The sequence below is a fragment of the Phoca vitulina genome, unplaced genomic scaffold (genome assembly GCF_004348235.1).
Source record: "Phoca vitulina isolate PV1807 unplaced genomic scaffold, GSC_HSeal_1.0 scaffold26, whole genome shotgun sequence".
Taxonomy (NCBI): domain Eukaryota; kingdom Metazoa; phylum Chordata; class Mammalia; order Carnivora; family Phocidae; genus Phoca; species Phoca vitulina.
Window position 1 is genome coordinate 22,858,755 of NW_022589729.1, and position 19,780 is coordinate 22,878,534.

Here is a 19,780-nt window from a genome sequence, read left to right on the forward strand (position 1 = left end):
CAGCGCTATTCCTAATGGGGCAGAGAAGGAAACCACTTCCCTTTCTTCTACTTGGCGAAACTGTGGGTGTCCAGACTGCTGTCTGCTCCATCTCATAGGACCTTTACTGAACTGGAGAAAATTAGCCCCACTTGCCCACTGGGCTGAGAGAACAGCTGTTCTCAGCAGGCTGGTTTGGGGGCGGGAGTTCCAAAAGCGCTGAGGTTCTGGGAAAGCTAATGAAGGAGGCCCTGGGAGTCCGGGCAGTGCCGGCCCCCAGCCGAGAAGGCACGTCTGGGGAGTCTCCCCCACTCCCGCCCCACCCCCCGCCCCGGGCCTCCCTCCCCTGCGGGCTCCGGGGCCGCCACCTCCGCCGGGCGCGGGACAGCTACAGCAGGGCCCGGCCCGCGTTCGCCGTCCGGGCTCGCTCCCAGCTGCCGGCCGGGCTCCGGAACACGGAGCTGTCGTCCCTGGAGAGCGAGGACGCCGAGCTGCCTCTGCGCGCCGGGCGGTCGGCGCGCCCGCAGACCCCGCGCCAGGCGCGGGCGCGGAACGAGCGGTCCAGCAGCAGGTAGATGAGCGGGTTGGCGCAGCTGTTGACGAAGGCCAGGCAGGTGGCGATGCCGAGGCCCCAGCGCAGCGCCAGCAGCAGGCCGCAGGGCAGCGGCAGCGCCCCCAGGCGCGCCAGGTGGAAGACGGCCCGCAGGACGCCGAAGGGCAGCCAGGAGCCCACGAAGGCGCCCTCGACGGCGAAGATGATGCGCAGCGAGTTCCTCCGGGCCCGGCCCGGGTGCGGCGGGCGGCGCAGGCGGCGCGAGATGAGGCAGTAGCAGACCAGGCTGACGCCCAAGGGCAGCACGCACGTGAGCAGCAGCAGCAGCAGGCTCAGCACCTGGAAGGCGTCGGAGGGCTGCTCCCCGCACTGGCTGCCCCGGCCGCCGCCGGGGAGGGGCTGCAGCCCCCGGTAGGCCAGGGAGGGCAGGCCGGCCAGCAGCGCCGCGGCCCAGACGCCGCAGCAGGCGGCCAGCGCGCAGCGCCGGGTGCGCAGCGGCCGCGCCTCGAGCAGCTTCACCACCGCCAGGTAGCGGTCCACGCTCAGGCCCGCCAGCAGCAGCGCGCCTGCGCAGCGCGTGCCGGCCAGCACGAAGCCGCTGAGCTTGCAGAGGCCCTCGCCGAACGGCCAGCGGCCGCCCAGCGCCGCCGCCGCCGCCCACAGCGGCAGCGTGAGCACGAGGCCCAGGTCGGCGGCGGCCAGGTGCAGCACGAAGGTGTCCACGAGCCGCCGCGGGCCGCGCCGCCGAGCCAGCAGCCACACCACGAAGGAGTTGCCCAGCAGGCCCACCGCGAAGGCCGCCAGGTAGAGCACGGGCACGTAGGCGTAGCCGTAGGGCAGGTCCCGGACCCGGCACGGCTCCAGCTCCTCCAGGTCGCCGGACCCCGAGTAGTCCCAGGACGCCGTCCCCGGGCTGGGGAGCCAGGGCTCGGTGCGGTGCATGGCGGGGGGCCGCGAGGCCTGTGCGGGACGCAGCCTGGGTGCGGGCGGCGGGAGCTCTGAGCGAGGGAAGGGGGGTGGGGGTTGCTCTTCACGGCCGGTGCCCAGCACCTCCCTTCCTGCCGCCCAGACCGAGGCAAATGGGTGGGCAGGAAGGTGAGGGAGGAGAGGGTGGCGTGGGAGGGGCAGGCCCCCCTCCCCGGGTTGAGGCCTACGTTTTGGGGCTGGCCCTAGGGGAAGGGCAGGGACCCGGCAGAGGGGGCTTCGAGGGTTGTTCGAGGGAGGGTCCTCAGGGCTGGGACACCTGCCCTGCCTCCCAGTGGGAGCCGTCTGACGTCAGGATGCAAGAGGTGGCGTGTGCCCGAGAGCCCCCATCTGTTCTCGTCGCCCACTTCGCTCCTGCCCATGCTCCGTGCTGTTGTTTTCTCTAGTTTTATTAGAGGTGAGGGGATAGAACCCCGGCTGAGGGTTTTGTAAGGGGGGGGAGGGTGCCTCAGACTGCTGCGGGTTCACCTGTTCTCTAGGAAAAAGGGGTTCTGCTCTCTGGTGCACAAACAGGGTCGGGGTGAATGAGGGAGCCTGCACTGGGGGCCTCCCTCCTAATCAGGAATTGGGCACCAGAGCCCTCCAGCTGCTGTTAGGCTCCTGAGGCGCCAGGCTAAATGTCCTAACTCGAAGAGTGGCTTTTCTGACCAAATCAGGTCCTTATGAAGCCACATGGGAAGGTTTTAAGCTAGAGAGGAAGGGTATCCAGACAGAAGAGGAGAGGGGCCTGGGATTTAATCCCAGCTCTTCTTTATCTGCCCTCATCTGGTCAAATCTACCTATTAAGCCAAACACAGATGTAAACTCAGGACAAAAGATGACTCAAGATGGTACCTAATTTAGCAGCAGATTAGTTGTCTTTAATTAAGAGTCGGAAGTTTAGAGGAGGGTGAGATCCCTTATGGACCGGGTCAGGAGAGGATTCATGAAAGGGTGGGAATGACGCCTGACCTTGCAGGGGGTGGTGGCTCCCCAGGAGAGGATGGGTGAAGGAAAGCTTGCCCTTCCTCCAGAAGGTACCCTTTCTTCTCGCATTTGGTACGTTGCTTTTTCATTCTGTTGACGGTTTCCTTTGTGCAAAAGCCTGTTATTTTGGTATGCCGTTTCTACTGCGAGGATTCTGGGCAACTCCAGTTAAGTCCAGATCCTTTTTTTTTTTTTTTTTTTTGTTAATCTTATATATCGAAGTACTGACACACAGTATTATGTTAGTTTCAGGTGTATAACATAGGGATTTGATAATTCTATACGTTACACACTGCTTACCACCACTGCTTACCGCTGTCTGCATGGTACCATGCAACGTTGACTGACTATATTCCCAATGCTGTACTTTTCACTCCCCAGATTTGTTTTATAACTGGAAGTTTGTACCTCTTAATCCCCTACACCTATTTTGCCCACCCTCCAACTCTCCTCCTCTCTGGCAACCACCAGTTCTCTGTATTTATGAGTCTGTTTTTGTTGTTTATTCGTTCACTTGCTTTTTTTAGATTATATATATGAGTGAAATCAAATGGCATTTGCCTTTCTCTGTCTGAAAATTTCACTTGGCAGGATCTTGGTCCTTTTTTTTATGGCTGATTAATATTGCATTATATATTACATATATAACATATATAATTAGAGCATATATAGAATATACAGAGAGCACATACACACCACATTTCCTTTGTCAGTGAACACAGGTTGCTTCCATATCTTGGCTATTGTAAATAATGCTGTAATGAACATAGGGGTGCAGATATTTTTTTTTCAATTAGTGTTTTCAAACTGTTTTCCACAGTGGGTGGACCCATTTTTCTTCCTGCCAACAGTACAAAGAGGCTCCCTTTCCACCACATCCTCGCCAACACTTGTCATTTCTTTTTGATACTAGCCATTCTGACTGATGTGAGGTGATCCTTCATTGTGGTTTTGATTTTGCAGTTCCTTGAGGATGAGTGATGTTGAGCATCTTTTTATGTGTCTATTGGCCATCTGTATGTCTTCTTTGGAAAAATGTCTACTCAGGTCCTCTGCCCATTTTCTAAGTTGGATTATTTGTGGTTTTTTGGTGTTGAGCTGTATAAGTTCTTTGTGTATTTTGGATATTAACTCCTTATGGGTGATGTCATTTGCAAATAACTTCTCCCATTCAGTAGGCTGCCTTTTCATTTTGTTGATGGTTTCCTTTGCTTTGCAAAGCTCTTTATTTTGGTGTGGTCCTGAGTGTCAATTTTTGCTTTTGTTCCGGGTCCAAATTCTTAGCAGACATCCCTCCCAGGAGATACTGTGTCGGGACCAACGTTTCTATGTGTGTGCCCACCCAGAGCCCACCACGCTGTCACCAGGAATGAGTGACGGACCTGTTTGGGCACTCTGGTGTTGAAAATTGGAGGTGGATTATCAATCTTGATTCAGTTCACTTAACAGTGAGCTCCTTCATGGGGCAGGCAGTGTTTTAGGCATTGCGAGGAAGATGCCTTGAGGCAGGGGGATAGATATAGATGCAGCCTCTGCAGCGGCCAGCATGCCAGAAGTCAAAGTGATAAAGGCACAAGTCCTCTTGCAGGTTAGAGGGAAGAGCAGTTACTTCTGATGGCAAGAGTACATCAGAAAAGGCCTTCCAGGAGATGACCCATGAGTGCAGGTCCAGGAAGGAGCTGGAGGGTGAATTAGAGCAACAGGACATGGGCCCGGTGTGACCAGAGCCCAGGGTGGGACGCAAGTGGCAGGAGAGGAAGCAGGAAAGGTAGCCGGGAGCAGATCACAGGACGATCTTGATTTCGTTCTGTAGGTAGTGGGGAGCCACTGGACGTTTGTGAGTAGGGCATGACCTCTGTCTGTTTTGAAAAGATCACTGGCAGAACTGTGGATTGGACAGGGGAGAGGCTCAGGCCGAGGAGACCCCAGAGTAGGCTGTTGTAATCACTTGTGGGGGGATAGGGAGCATCTGAAACAGATTACTGGCGGTGGGGACGGAAGGGCGAGGATTAAGAGATCTTTGTAACATTGTGGATCTCAGCAGAGAGGAGTCAACGATGGGCCTGGGGTGGCTGTGTTTGGGAACTATATGAATGCCTTCCCATTCACTGGCCTCAGGGAGCACAGAGAGGCCTGTGCAGGTAGGTGTTCTGTGGATAAAATAATGTATGATCCAAACCGGGGCACTTCTGAGAGCGAGAGGATCTATGGTAATTAACGTGGGCCATAAACCAGGACTGTTCTGGGCAAATGGCGACATAAGGTCACTCTAGCTTGAGGTCCCTGTGGTCCATGGGGATCCTCAGGGAGTGGGAAAGCTTAAGGAGAGTTGGGCATGCTTGTGTCCAGGCCATTCCTGTCGAGATTGTTTCTCCGTGGCCAATTACAAGAGGCGGAAAGGCACGCCAGAGGAGAGGCCAGAGAATGAATGGTTTCCGGGTGGTCCCTCCATGGGCATCCCAGCCTCAGGCTTGAGTTTCCTCTGAAGACCCGCCCAGAGGGTGGGAACCTGTGGGGGCTGCTGGAGATCCAGAGCAGTTTTTCTCATGTCTGATGAGTGACACCCACACTCCTGGGGGGCCTCGGGGGCCTCAGCCTCCTTCCCTGAAGGCTGGCAGGAGCAGTGCTTGCTTGCCAGAGCCTGGAGGGGATCGGGGCCAGGCCCAGTGCCGCTGGACTTCACTTGCCCTTGGGGACACGTCAGTCTGAGGCAGGGAGCGCATGAGTGATTGTGAAAGCTAGAGGTGAACAGCCAGGAAACCGCCAGGTAAAAAAGAAGAATGGGGCAGGGACCGAGAGGGAAGCCTAGGGAGGGGTTTGAGGGGGAAGGAGAAGTAGGCTGTTTATTAAAAACACAAAGATTCTTGCTTCCTGGGGCTGTGGTCTCATACCCAAGGGAAGTGTGTGGCCCAGAGCACAGGGCGGATTCTCTGTGCTGCGGCCGAGCCCTGCGGGCCTTTGTGAACCTGTCTGGATGCGAGGAAGCCCCAAAGGCCAGAGCTGGATGGATTTCTGTCCAACTTTCAGTGACCAAGGCCAACTCCACTCACTCTCCTCCTGCTCACTCTCCTCCTCCGGGGTGGGGGGGGGGGGATTCCCCCACAGGATTAGAAGCAAGTCAACCACTAGAACACTCATCCTGCTCAGCTGAGAATCTTGGCACTCTCCGGCGGGTGTCAACAGAGCAGAGGTGGTCTTCCCTCTTTCTCCACCTCGCCCCCCGGGAGCCTTCTGTGACCCCTGATCCCTTATGGGCCTTCTGCTCCCTGGACCGACTTGGTTATGTGGGTCAGCCCTGCCTGCCCGCAGAGCTTCTCTCTGTCCCTCACCATGACGGGCACAAACCTGACAACAGAGGAGACAACAAATAAAGATCTCATGCTTTGGACTAGGTTGCTTTCAGGAATAGGTTTATTTTCTTTCTGTCCCTTTATGAGCTATATATGTAAGTTCTTACAACTTCTTCCCCCAATTTTAATTTTTCTGTACACATAATCTTAACCCGTTAGGAAACATTTTGAACATTGTATTTGCCTTTTTCATCATAAAGGCCATATAAGCAGGTTGTAGACTGTAGAATGAGGTCCATCCACCCAGGCCCAGCGCTGCGGCACGACCATGTGTAGCATTTTGGTGAATTTCTTTCAACCAGAGGAGAGAATCTATTTGTAATCCCATTATTCTTGGATTTTCTGTTTTTTTTCACATTCCATCTCAGATTTTTTCCACATATTTTTTTTTTAACACAACGGTTTCAGAGTCATTAGTAATTAGAATGTACACAGTTTCATAGTCTGCTTATCTCAATGCCATATAAATCCACATTTTTCTATGTTGCCTAATACTTATGTTATTTAATATAATGTTTCTAATAATTTGATTTTGGGCATTTTGGATTTCTCCAGTATTTTTTGCTGTTACAGAAATTTGTAACAAATAACTGCACTTAACGAACTTTTTCTTTCACATTCTTATAGTATAAATGCCCTTGAGAAGGTCAAAGGCTATGAAAATGGCTCAGTACAGATGTTTATAACGACTAGTAATTGTATGGCATCGTATGAAGGGTTTGGGTTCAATGCAATCTTGTCAGAAATATTCATCAGTAAGATATTTTTCACTTTAATAGGTAATGAGGTAAAAATCGTTCCTCATTTTAATGTACATTTCTTTGATTATAAATAAGACTGAAAGTCTTTCCGTACTTAATTCGTCTTATGTGACCTGTCTAATCATGTCCTTTATACATTTATCTACTGTATTTTTTATATGAACTATTTAGGATTAAGCATTGTCCCATTTAATTCAAATATTCTTCCAGACTTTTTTTCTTGGCTGTTTTCCCTTTATTTTTAGTTTTACATTTTCATATAGTCAAATTTGTTGGTCTTAGCAGTTCCAGAATTTAGAGTGTTACTTTTTCTTTGATGGTCTAAAAACATTCAACTGTATTCTTCTTTTTAATCCATCTACAGTATAGTTTTTTTTTCTAGATGTCTATCCAACTTTCCCAACACTATTACATTAAAAATACATATTTTTAAAAACCCTGTTCTCCGTGTTGTGATGTCACATTTATTGAATACGTATCTTATATGTCATTGTGTCTGCTTGTGGTCAGTGAATGAACAGAACTTTAGTCAGATTATTAGTGGCAGGAGTCTGGGTTCTGTATCAGCGTTATAACTTGACAGCCGTGTGATCTTGGGCTCCAGTCTCCACGTCTTTAAATGGGTGTGATTGCATCTACTTGATTGGGTGTTGTGAAGATTGTATTCGCCCCAGTGCACTGAAGGCCCTGTCCCCGAGCGGGCTGTGAGCAGGCATCCAGTAGATGGTCTCCCCACCCTACGGGCTCTGCACCTACACCCCCAGCGCTCTGCGCTCGCAGCCTGGGCTGCGTCACGGAGGACTGCTCGTTTCCACCTGTCTTGCTGCCAGACTCGCCTGCTTGCGCCACCCCTCCTCCCCTCCAGGACATGAGGCTTTCTGTGCACATAGTGAATGATCAGTAAATGGTTTTGGAATTGCACTGGGAATCCAGAAAGAGATAATCCCCATCTGGGGGGTCTTCAGGTCTTGGACAACCAGAGTTCACCGGACCTGGTGTCACTGATCGTGAATTTCACAGGGTGACAGAGGCTGCAGACAAACTGCTGACAAGGCCAAAGCACAGACAGATAGCATGACACCAGTTCAGTTGCGGTTGACAGGGAGGTTAGCAGTAATGGAGACCAGAGTGGGAGGAAAACCTCACAGAACCATGTGTCCTTGGGTGTCCACACCCTCTTGATAAGTATTGAATTGGGAATGGGGAGTCCTCTGTTTTATTCACTATTACTGACTGGTTGCCAAGATGAGGTTTCCCGTAGACCCCAACCCCTGAGCCCCAGAGGGCCAGAGGGGACCCTCCGGGTGCGTGGGTGGGTAGGTAGGCAGGAAACCGTAGAATAATGAAGATCACGACAGTTCTTGACCCTGCCCTGCAGCCTCACCACCTAAGGGGTGGCACATACCAGGGAAGGGGCCCCACCCTGGATGCCAGAGGCCTTGCAGAATGTTTCAGATGTTCAATCATTTCCGAAACTTTCAGGTGCTAAATATGGGGTGGCTGGGAAAGGACAGCATCTGAGTTAGCTTCAGCCCACACTGCTGAGGGGTGACTCAGTGCAAAAGCCCATGGCCCGTAGCTGTGTGATTGTCTCGGGATGTACCCCAGACTTCGTTGTTGGCCTTTAGGAGGAGGGGGAGGAGTTCGGATGGAAGTGGAGCGTGAGGGCAAGAGTGTGGCTTTCAAGGAAAGTAAGGCTCCCATCTGTCCTCCGTTGCAGGTTTCTGCAGTTCTTTTCAAGGCCAAAACAAACCCATCAGAAACTTAAAAGACAGGCAGTAGGGAAGTCCCTCAATATAAAAATGGCCCCAGAATTTGTTTGGAAAGGAAGTAACATTTTTCTCTTTGTAATTATTCTGCCCACAGAAGCTTCTAAACTAGTACTTGCAATGACTTTTCAGTGATTTTACAGAAAGTTGGTTATGGGAAAGTTAGTGTGAATTTTCAGTTATTTGCAGCAGGAATTTGGCAGTGTTCCCTGTGGGTTGATAGGGACTCCCCCACACGGTGCCTCGATTCTGCCACGGATCAGTGAAACCAGTTTCTAAGGTCACCTTCAGTGCAGACTGACTCTGAACAGCCCCTTCCTACCACGGGGCAAGCGCTCGATTAGGTAACATGATGGACACAGTGCTTCCTCTCAAGCAGCTAACTAACACATTATTGGAGAAAATGAACTGTACAAGTATCTTTGACGTGAGGCCGACTGTGGTATCCTGCATTATATCAAGGTCAAAGCAGGTCAGCCTTTCTGAAGAGGAGGTCTGTGTTATAGGAAGGAGCGACATGAATGACAGGAGTAAGACCTTCCGTGGTCCCAAGCACCAAAAGGTTACAAATCAAAACACCCCAGCCCTATCCTCTCTGCAACCGAAAACAATAAACCGTAAAATAAATATAAGAAAGTCCTTACAGTTTGATTTTTTTTTCATGATTACTGTGATGAGTTATTTTGAAATGTCAAATTTTTCTGAGTTCTGGTGTGCCTGTTGGATATTTGACTATCAGATGTTCTGATGTTGCTGAGAAGCCAAGTTTCGGCAAGCCTGTGAGGGCTCTAAATGCTGAGCTCACCGTGACGGTAAGGCCCCATGGGAGTTTTTGACTAGTGGGGAGGACGGGGCGAAAGCAGTGCTTTAGGAAAATTCGGTACCAGTTGGCAGCACTGTTTGTGGTGGGGAAATGGAATTAGGGAAAGACGAGCTGGAGGCCCTTGCAGAGTTTAAGCAGGAGCTGCTGGCACCTGGACACGAGGCTGGTGGCAGTAAAGATGAGGAACAGATGGCAAGTGTGAACACGGACAGGATCTGGTGGTTGTCCAGGTATGAGGGAGGTGCCTTCTGTGTCGGACGGAGGAAGGAGGAAGAGAAGACCGGGAGGGTTTCAGCCGTGGTGGCTAGATATATACCAGGTTTTACTAGGAGGTTGACATTTAGTTTTTAAGCTGGTTGAGTTGGGAAAAATCTTAAAAAAAAAAAAAAAGAAAAGAAAAAGAGGGGCACCTGGATGGCTCAGTCGGTTAAACGTCTGCCTTGGGCTCAGGTCAGGATCCCAGGGTCCTGGAATGGAACCCTGCATCCCTGCTCAGCAGGGAGCCTGCTTCTCCCTCCCCTACCACTCCCCCTGCTTGTGCTGTCAAATAAAAATCCTTAAAAATAAAAGAAAAAAAGAAACCGGTTGAGCTGGGGACAGTGGAACTTCTAGGTAAGAGGCTTGAGCTGGCAGTCAGGTGCACGAGTCGGGCCACGGGGAGCCTTCAGGCGGGAGAGGGAGGTCCTGGGCAGAGGTGCCAGTCGGAGCTGGTATTGAAGGCCTTCTTAGAAGGGAAGTGGAGGTTGAGCAGGGCATGAAGGAGAACTGAGCCTTGGGATTGGCCCATAATTTGGGGGTGGGGAGGCACATGAGGAGCTGAGAGAGAAGGTAGGGGAATTGAACACCACTGTGTCATGGTCACCAATGGTTTGAATTTTTGAGCTGCACCTGGGTCCCATGGAATGGCCTGTGTAAAGCGGAGGGAGTCAGACCACAGAGGTCACGTGGGGCTATTTTTAGGGCAAAAAATATCTATAGTAGGAAATCAGTGGTGGCCTAGCAGAAATCATATTAAGTTTTGAGTGTGATTTTGTATCTGGACTAGGCAGTCCTCCTTCTATTTATTCATTTGACAAATCAATTTTGAATACCTATTTAGGCACTGAATGTAAGGATAAAGAATCCAAGCATGACCCGCCTAATATGCACAGATATATCCGTGGTCCTCCCAAGTGTTCCAAGGCAGCCCTCTGATGAGTCTGCAAACTTTTGTATCTGGTAGGAGGGGACAACAGAGCAGCAAAAAACAGTACAAAAAAACAGTGCAATACAGAGGTCTCTGGCTACGAAAGTGAAGAGGATGCAGTGTACAATCAGCTAGCTTTGTCAAATGTTGATGACCATAAAGTGGGCCTTTAAGGCTCTGTCACCAGAACAATGTCTCTGCAACTCAAAACTCAAGTCTCAAGAAAACTAGGATGTGGCCCCTTATTGGCTGATGACGTAATAGTCAGTTTTGGTTAGAGTGAACTTGCTTAACAAACAAGACCTCTTAACTATTCATAAGAAAGGGGCTTATCTGCCCCGTGCTTCGGGTCCACACCTCTATTGCACTGTAGAGTTTATCAGATGCTTGTAAAGGTCTAACCGCATCCGTCTCAAGACGGGGGGCTGCTTGATGAAAGAGCCCCCATGTCTTTGTGACCTAGTCTCTTGCACCTAATTACAGTTTCCTGGATAAATTTGATCAGCCTGTTAGCAGAATTCATTTCTTTCCACATCTGTACTTTCTCCATTCCTCTCTTCTTAGGAATCTAGATGTTTAAGAGTATGGGGACCCACCAGTCTGATTTCAGCCATTGTTGTGTTGATGCTGGTTAGTTACTAGGCAAGAGAACAAAATCCACTTTAACAGCAGGTTCTCAGTTTTCCATCAATGATGAATGTATTACTAACTAGTGTAATTATTAGACCTCACGTATTTTTATTCCGCCACATCCACAGCAGTGGAAAATGCGCACTGTGAGGCACAGCGAAGGGGATGTGAAAGCTGGTTTAGACCCCAGCTGTGATGCTGCCACTTACTAGCTTTGTGTCCCTGGCCATTACTGACCTTTGAAGCTTGATCTTCCTCATCTGTGAAATGGAGATCCTCATATCTCTTCACAGAAAGGAAGGGAGGAAGGAAGGAAAAGAAAAGTACTTTTACATCATAAAGCAGTATTAAAGTGAAGAGTTTCTACTTGCTTGAGGGTTGACAGCCACATTTCCTTTCTCATATAAACATGCAAACCGTGAAGTATGAATAACTGGGTGGGGTCAGGAATCACTGCAGCTGAATATAATCGTAAACTGGCGGCCACGACACATGCCCTCCTGCGTGTCTTCCAACCCTGGGGTGCACTTCTAACACCAACAGGTGCTACTGAAGGAACAGATCAGCCACCTAAAACAACAGATTGAGGTTAAGCAGAATGAAAGACATCTGTATTTTAAGTACCACAGTGGCTGTGCTTACTATGTTAAGAAAACAAAAGCCTGAGTGGGTCTTAAAACATTTTTCTTAACTTGTTTGCTTTTATCATCTTCAATGGAAAGTGAACTCATTTTTTTTCTTTTTCTGACATAACTATAAGCCACTGTGGATAGAGGTAACTTAAGTTATAGACACCACAGTGACATTAAACACACACACACACTAATCCTCGCTGTCTGCGCATCTGGACTTGAAATACCGAGGTGCTAGAAGGCCTGAACCCCAGATGCCAAACACAGACGACTGAAACCAGATTCTAGACAGCCTTATGTGACGAGCAGCTGGGACGTACCGACCCAGGCACACACCACCCTCCCCAAAATGGTACAGAATTTCTTTTAAAAGCAAAACTGCCATTTAAGGAGACACGGATCTCTATATATTTCTTGAAGATTTTATTTATTTATTTGAGAGAGTGAGCTCATGAGCAGGGAGAGGGGCAGAGGGACAAGCAGACTCCACACTGAGCGCAGAGCTTGACACCAGGCTCGTCTCAGGACCCTGAGATCAGGACCTGACCCGAAACCAAAGAGTCCGATGCTTAACTGATTGAGTCACCCGGGTGCCCCAGATAAGATCTATACAGATAAGCATCAATACACTTCTGAGGGATAAGAGAACTTCACACTCATTTTATAGATGTGTTTTTCCAATGCCTGATTCCTAGGTCAGAGTATTACAGCTACATTTCTTTTGCTGGATATTATTCTTTATTATTTCTCCGTGTGCACAGGTTACAAAATAAAAATGTTCTCTTCACTATAGAACATTTCCCTCTGCCTAGTTTTTTTTTTTTTTTTTAAGATTTTATTTATTTATTTGTCAGAGAGACAGAGCACAAGCAGGGGGAATGGCAGGAAGAGGGAGAAGCAGGCTCACCGCTGAGCAGGGAGCCCGATGCGGGACTCCATCCCAGGACCCTGGGATCATGACCTCTGAGCCAAAGGCTGACGCTTAACTGACTGAGCCACCCAGGCACCCCTCCCTCTGCCTAGTTAAGAACTATCAAGCAGCCAGATCAGGGAACACACTCTCAAATTATGAGTGGGCTCTAGGGTACCGTAGTTTGTGTAGACTTCTCCAATGCTGCATGAGTCTTACAGTTAAATATTTTTATTTCTGAATATTACAGCATTACAAAATACTGTGGAAGTGGAAGTACAGCTCTGTTTTTGAAGCTGGGGTACCCTATCAGAGGATCTAAAGGTAGAGAACCACACTTGTATTTAGCAATGGCAGAATTTCTTCAGGTATATAATTGTGTATGAAGATTTTGTTGTTTTGTTATTAGATCTTTTTTCTTAATTGCTCTGGACTGAATGAATATAATCTGCAAAATCAAAGTGAAACTTAGAGTAAATCAAGAACGGTTTTGGCTACTATAGATCAGTGAGTTCATTAGCCATTCAGTTTCGAAGGTATAAAGTGTTGATTCTGGCACATTTTAATCTTTCACCAAAAGAAAGCGATTTCACATGACAGAAAGATGTATCATGAGCACAAACATTTATACACCACTACGTAGATGGCCTGAGCTAAGCACAGAAAGTTACAGACTTTTTAACATTGCCTTAAGTCAGTATTCAGACAATGTCCAATATTATCAAAAGTTGCCAAATTGTTACATTTAAACATAGGTTAAGAGGTAGGAAAACTGTATGATGAGTTCACCCAAGTTCAAATATTAGGGAAAAAAACACTTTATTCAAGAAACAGAAAAGGCGTCATTTGGTGCCATGCTTTTATTCAAATGAAAGGGGAAAAACTACACTGTACCAGGAAATAGCAAATATGACAGTATTTTACAGCACAGCATCTTAAAAAAACCTGTAAGCAATGCTCTAGAGTGGACAGGTAAGCACACCATACACCGTACATTGCCCAACAGTGTCCATGAAACCTTAATTAAAAAGCTGAACTTGGCTTTAAACAGCCAAATAAAAACTGGAACAGTCATTCTAAAACAAAATTGAAAAGTCAAGAGGAATTGAAAGCTTTCCAAAGCTGCGTCAAACAGAATTTGACAGGCTACACTGGAAACCCTGACAAGTGTTTGGCAAACTTAAACGGAATCATCATCATCATAATTTGACCTCTAACAATGAAAGCACCAGTGTGTTTCAATAAGGTTGATGGAAATCTCCAGACTTTATGAAATGCCATAATTTTCATTTGTATAATTTTTAAAACATAATTTTTTTAAAAAGCTGCACCATAATAAAAAAAAATCTGCAGACTTAAAGAAATATATCCATATTCCTTCTGTATTAATAAAGTAAAATATTATTCTGAGAGCAATGAACTTCTGTGGCAATGTTCATGTTCTACCTTTAGACATTATGGACATTCATTGTTGGACACACATAAATTTAAGAAGAAAGGGTGGTCGTACTTAGCTTTATATAGTTCCTCCATTGTCTTGCAGCCAATTTTAAAAAATTTAATGGCCAAGTAATATCACAAAGAAGATTGATTTGATAAGGGAAATTTGATTGAAAAGAACAAATTTAGTAATGTAAAGTGCTTATTAATTCTCCCTTTGACTATTATTTACTGTATTTCGATTAGATTTACTATTTTTTTAAACTAGGCTTAATCTAAACATGTATCTGGCAATCATTTCCTTCTGTGATAGAAACTGTTGTCTGAAAGGTAAAATGTGCAAGTCCCCATTCTTAATATTCATATATTATATACACAATATGTATACACTTAAAATATAAGAGTTACATATCCTGGTCTCTTACATGCAAACAGTAGATCACAAATAGTTTTGAGCTACACATATATCTTGCACAGGTATTGGAAAAAAATCTGTGAAATTTTTTTTTTACAGTTTTAACAAATATACATAAATATAAGAACATAAATTACAGTAAAATATTGACAGCATTTGAGAAAATGTTGATAACCCAGATGCACTGATGCCTAAAGGCCTTATAATAATAGAAAAGTACAGTTCAGGGACATCTCATTCCTATTCTCTTTTAAAATAAGTAAATACATCATATGAGATATTAGTTATTTCTCTAAACAACTCAATTAGAGAAATGTATATATTTTAGTCTCTACTTCCCACGAAAGAAAACCAACCCTGCATCTCATTTATGATACAATACTGTCTCTCCCCTCTACGTGTACACAGTTGTCACAACACTGAAACATAACAGGGTCACATAATCATTCAAGTCTTTTCCTGAGAATGAAGTTTTTCCCCAACTAACCCTCTGATATACATTGTTAAAGGAACAAAGATCATGTAGAGAAGATTTCAAGTGTGTACTTTAAGCTGTTCCACTTGAAAAGGATAAAAAAAGAAAAACTCAATATAAGTAAAATAATGTGAAGCTATTTTAAAATTAAAATGTAGCCCTTTGTACATGTTTAAAAATTCTAAATATAATTTTTGTATCAGTTATAAATATAATGTAAGGACCTCTTGAGAACTTGTGGCAGGAAGTCTTACATCTTCAGATTGAAAGACTACTCTCAAAGTGTCCTTCACTTCTGCCAGCTTATAAAGTGACTTACTTTAAAAGAGATAGAAATCCTTTTTTGTTAAAAGAACAATCTAAATTATTCTGAGTTGGCCAGAAGTGGTGTAAAAACAGCACTGATTTAATCAGCAACTTCTTATAACATATTCTTGGTTAAGCTCATGTGGTTTAAAGCGAACCTACTAGCAGCTCTTTACAATACCTCCTCTTATTTAATAGAGAAATGTTAATACTTGAGTGAATAATAAATACAGAATTGTAAATACTTAGAATAATTCTTGCAAATGCTCTAACACCATTAAAACATGAGGGTTATTGTAAAACTAAACACTAGTGTTTGTCTTAGCATCATAAGAAAGGTGCGAGTTACCTCTGAAGGCGCATTTCCTACGCTTGTGATCTCCACATGAAACAAAATACAAAGGTATCTTAGATTAAACCCCCAGGAGAGAAAAACAGAAAAATAAACCATCTGAAGACAAGAACGTACATTAAAAAGTTAAAAAAAAAAAAACAACAACAACAAATAAAACACATAATTTGTAATCTTAGCCATATTTCAACCATAAGTCCAACTAGTGTCCATGAGAATTCAGTGCTTCAGTGTGTCTACTATCAAGCAGGTGAACCCGATGACACAAATCTCCATTTGTGAATCAGAACATTTCCTTCATCACTTGGACTTACCACCTATGTGAGAATCTTCTGCACTCCAAAATACTGTGGCTTACATTCCAGTTGTTCATGACAACAGAGCTTAATGTTCAGTTTCAATTAATAAAAGTTTTGTTGGCAATCAGAAAGATTTTCTATAGGCAGGAAAGATGAAGTGCAAATTTACCACGAATGTTCTGAAGCAAGTATTTCCCAACTCCTATGCTTTAGTGGGTAGAAGTTTTTTGGGTGTTACTGGTCTCTTGGTCTGCCATAAATGACTATGAATGGTAATCGCATCAACACTGGCAGATAAAGTTTTAGCAGGTATGTGGCTAAACTGTTTCCTGTCAGAATTATATTTGTAAAGTCCCTCAATCATTTTTTTAGTGATAGATTTAGGGCCTATCCCAGTCAGTTTATTAATTTCTTCAGTTTCTGGGCAGTAAGTATACAAAGACCTGAATTGGCAGCCTGAATCCCGGAACAAGATTAAGAAGTTGTTGGCATCTGACTTCTCCATTTCCTTCAGAATAAAACAGAAAACAAAAAACAAAACAATAAAAACTCTTAAACATTTCACTGTATAAAATTTATATAATTGTTTTACCCCTATCTTGGTCAAATATTATGACATAATTTAAAATATAAATTCTGAAGAACTAAAAATGTGTATTATAAAAGCAAAGTACACTTTAACAATGTATGCGAACACTTCACTTCTGAGGTTCTGTTGGCTCTGTGTGGATATTATTATCGTGCAGGAAGATATGAAATATCTGCTAAATCTTGATCTTAGTCAAACAACCATTAACAAACCAGACACTGATTATCAACTTTGCAATACAGCCTCCTTTTAAAAAGGAAAATTACGTTACTTACATTTATGAAACATGAACAAGTAGCTCTGGGCAAGAAAAGAACTTATAATTTTATATTATTATCTAAGTCTATCCTAGTCTTAGTTAAGTCCGCAGTCTTCTAAAACCCCATTTGAAAGTGAACTAACTCAATCTAAAGTTAAAACATAGCTACAGATCTTTTATATACTGTTGAAATCCTAGGAGGAGATGAAGGGTATTTTCTCTTGAGTTGGTAGCAGAGAAGACTCCCACAATTTTAGAATACTGCCAAATTTAATTTTCATGCAAACATACTTACCTCCAGTATTTTTTTCTTCTGACCTTCATTTACTTTTCCAGCCAAACAGCAATGAGCTAAAGCATTTTGTATTATGTGCTTATTGGATTTTGCACTGGGTTCTTTGTAGAGCTTTGGTCCTGTGATAACAATTTAGCAGCAAAATAAAAATACCATTCCTAAGTCAGAAATACTACTGTTTAAATGATGTAATTGTTCCTATATTGAGGAAACACAAAAAATCAAAATCTGTGCCTAAAGGCCTCTGAGTGGCTGTACTCCAATCGGATCATTGTTTTATCCACACAGGGAGACATCTTAAGGACCTTGCCAAGGCTGCTCTGAGACAGTAGTGCTAGAAATCAGACAGGTCGTTAATTGCCACACTGCTTCACCTTCTTTCTCAAGTCTGCTAAGGTTACTGGTGAATTTAAAGCAGAATGGGCCCATGAGTAATTATAGCTTTTAAAAAGACAAGAAAAAGCTTTATCTTTTTCTTCATCCACATACCTGAGTTTTTTAAGCATTTGTTTGTTTTTTTTTATAAAGATTTTATTTATTTATTTGACAGAGAGCACAAGCAGGGGGAGCGGCAGGCAGAGGCAGAGGGAGAATCAGGCTCCCCACTGAGCAGGGAGCCCGACACGGGGCTCGATCCCAGGACCCCGGGATCATGACCTGAGCCGAAGGCAGACCCTTAACCATCTGAGCCACCCAGGCGCCCCATAAGCATTTTTTTTTTTTTAACCAATTCTACTCCTCGGTCTGCAAAGCAACGGAAGTACCTTCTGCCATTTTCCTGGAAGATTCCTACTAGGAAGGGTAGTAGAGTACAGACTCCCTACTTCATACTGACTCATCTCTGTCCTGGAAGGCAAGGACTGTCCTTACCCTTCGTAGTGAGCTGAGAAACCAACCCTGACTGGCAGCATTTATGTCTTTCTGTGATATAAATCACTCCTACCATGGCTACTATCAAGCTACCAATGGTTCTGCCGCTGGCGTAATTCCTGAAAGTTTAACAGTTTCGAGAGCCCTATGGTCGGAGCTAGTCCAGCACGCCACTGCCACTGTGTAGCTCTAGGTCTGACACAGTGCCTGGCAAATATGCTTGTTAAGTGAACTTACATAGAGCAGCAGAGGGAAAAACAAGGATATACCATCCAATTCCTGGCATTAAAGGCTGTCCCACTGGCTACAGGAGTGAAGTGCAAGTGCTAACCTCCTTAGGCCTTCACGGGGCTTCCATTTCTAGTGGGTCACATGTGGACGGAGGCAGTCTCCACTGCCCCTGCTCTCCCCCTGCACATCCTCCTATGCCTTTCCACTTTAGATCCCAATGGCTGCTCACGTTTCTTCTTTTCTCTCCTGCTTCATTTCAAGTGTCTTACATTCTGTTCAATTTGCTTTTGTTTCAGTAATGCCTACCCAAATAAAGGCTGGAAGAGGATCAGATGTGAGGCTGGATGCCTTCCCGGATCCAGTGCACTCTTATCTTTTAGAGCCCCTTCATACTTTGTTGTTGTTTTTAGTAGGCTCTATGCCCAACATGGGGGTCAAACTCACAACCCCTAGATCAAGAGACAGAGCCTGCTAGGTGCCCCTACCCCAGCTTAATACATTTTAAAGATGCACAACTCTAGATACCTGAAATCCCAATGTTAGAGAGGCCTTTGTGGATTCTAGCCTTTTCTCAGTACTCAGGACCTATGTATTGCTGATGGAACCTCTCTAAAACTTCTTTAGACCCAAACCAGAACACAGATATGGTCAGCATCTTAAAAAAAGAAGTAGAGGGATGAGGTGTAGTGGTACTGCTAATTTTGTTTAGAAACTGATCTCAATTCATCTGGGACAAGTCACTGCCTCCTTAAGTGCAACCGTATCACAGAAACTGACCTCCCTGAAAGGATTCATCTGCACTCTGTGTTCTTGATCAGACTCCCCCGTGTCTAGACCAAGAGAAGAGCCCATGAAACTTTCATTAGGATAGCCTGTATTTGTTCTCATGACTGTGTTAAATTAAAATGTCTCCCTAAAAATACAGACCCTGACCTGTGTATTCTGTTCCAGAAGCCACTGAAGAAGTCGTTGATGCATTTTCCCAGTCCTTCTCCCCGTTTCGACTGCCGCAACGACTTGGAGACAAGAAGCCTTCTACAGACTCGGATCTAAATGGTAAATAAAACATTTTTTATGTCTCAAACAGAAGAATATTTGGGGGTCAGAAGGGATATATGTGAAAGTACCAACCAAAATCAACCTAGAAGCTTAAAAATCAAAAGCTGGTGTAGCTGCCTTATTCCAGCTATACATCCAAGTGCCTGGACACAACGGGCACTCCGTACGTACCTGCTCACTGAGAGGATCAGTGTTTTCCCACGTGAAAACTGGCAATTACCGCAACAGGATGGTGATACAAAGATCACAGCTCAGAACTCATGCCTGTCACTACACACATTCTCTTTCTATATGGGTATTAGAGCGTGACATAATGAAATAGAACTTCAGTTTCTAATCTACATCCGAGAGAGAGAGTACAAAAGGGATTTTTCCCAAGTTAGGCAGCCTACTTTGGAATTATTCTGAGGGGGGGAAAGTAGAGAGGCTGGCACTTATATAGATGATGTGCTATTTCTGCACACTATGATTTTACCACAACCATGTCAACAATTACTGTTAATGTTTTATAGTTTATAAAAAGTATCTTATCAATGTCAGTAATCATAAAAGATAAAGAACAGTCAAATATGAATAGCCTCTTTATACGTAAACTTATTTTAACAGAAACACAAACAGTCCAGTCAGCAAAACTATAAAAATTTGTT

General features: G+C 45.2%; 2 protein-coding genes across 7 annotated transcripts in view; both read right to left on the reverse strand.

Annotated features, from left to right (window-relative positions):
- Window positions 1-367: 367 nt before the first annotated feature.
- GPR25 (G protein-coupled receptor 25) lies at window positions 368-1,474 on the reverse strand. Its single transcript, XM_032422080.1, has one exon. It carries the CDS (start codon window positions 1,472-1,474, stop codon window positions 368-370), a length of 1,107 nt encoding a protein of 368 aa, XP_032277971.1.
- Window positions 1,475-13,385: 11,911 nt separating this feature from the next.
- Window positions 13,386-19,780, reverse strand: part of CAMSAP2 (calmodulin regulated spectrin associated protein family member 2) — a 112,151-nt gene continuing 105,756 nt past the window's right edge. For all 6 annotated transcript variants that reach the window (XM_032422418.1, XM_032422414.1, XM_032422420.1 and 3 more), the window contains 3 exons: window positions 19,008-19,123; window positions 16,974-17,092; window positions 13,386-16,338 (listed from right to left, as the gene is read on the reverse strand). In XM_032422418.1, the coding sequence (XP_032278309.1) occupies window positions 16,033-16,338; window positions 16,974-17,092; window positions 19,008-19,123 (541 nt within the window). In that variant the 3' untranslated portion in view covers window positions 13,386-16,032. The remainder of the gene's footprint in view (window positions 16,339-16,973; window positions 17,093-19,007; window positions 19,124-19,780) is intronic.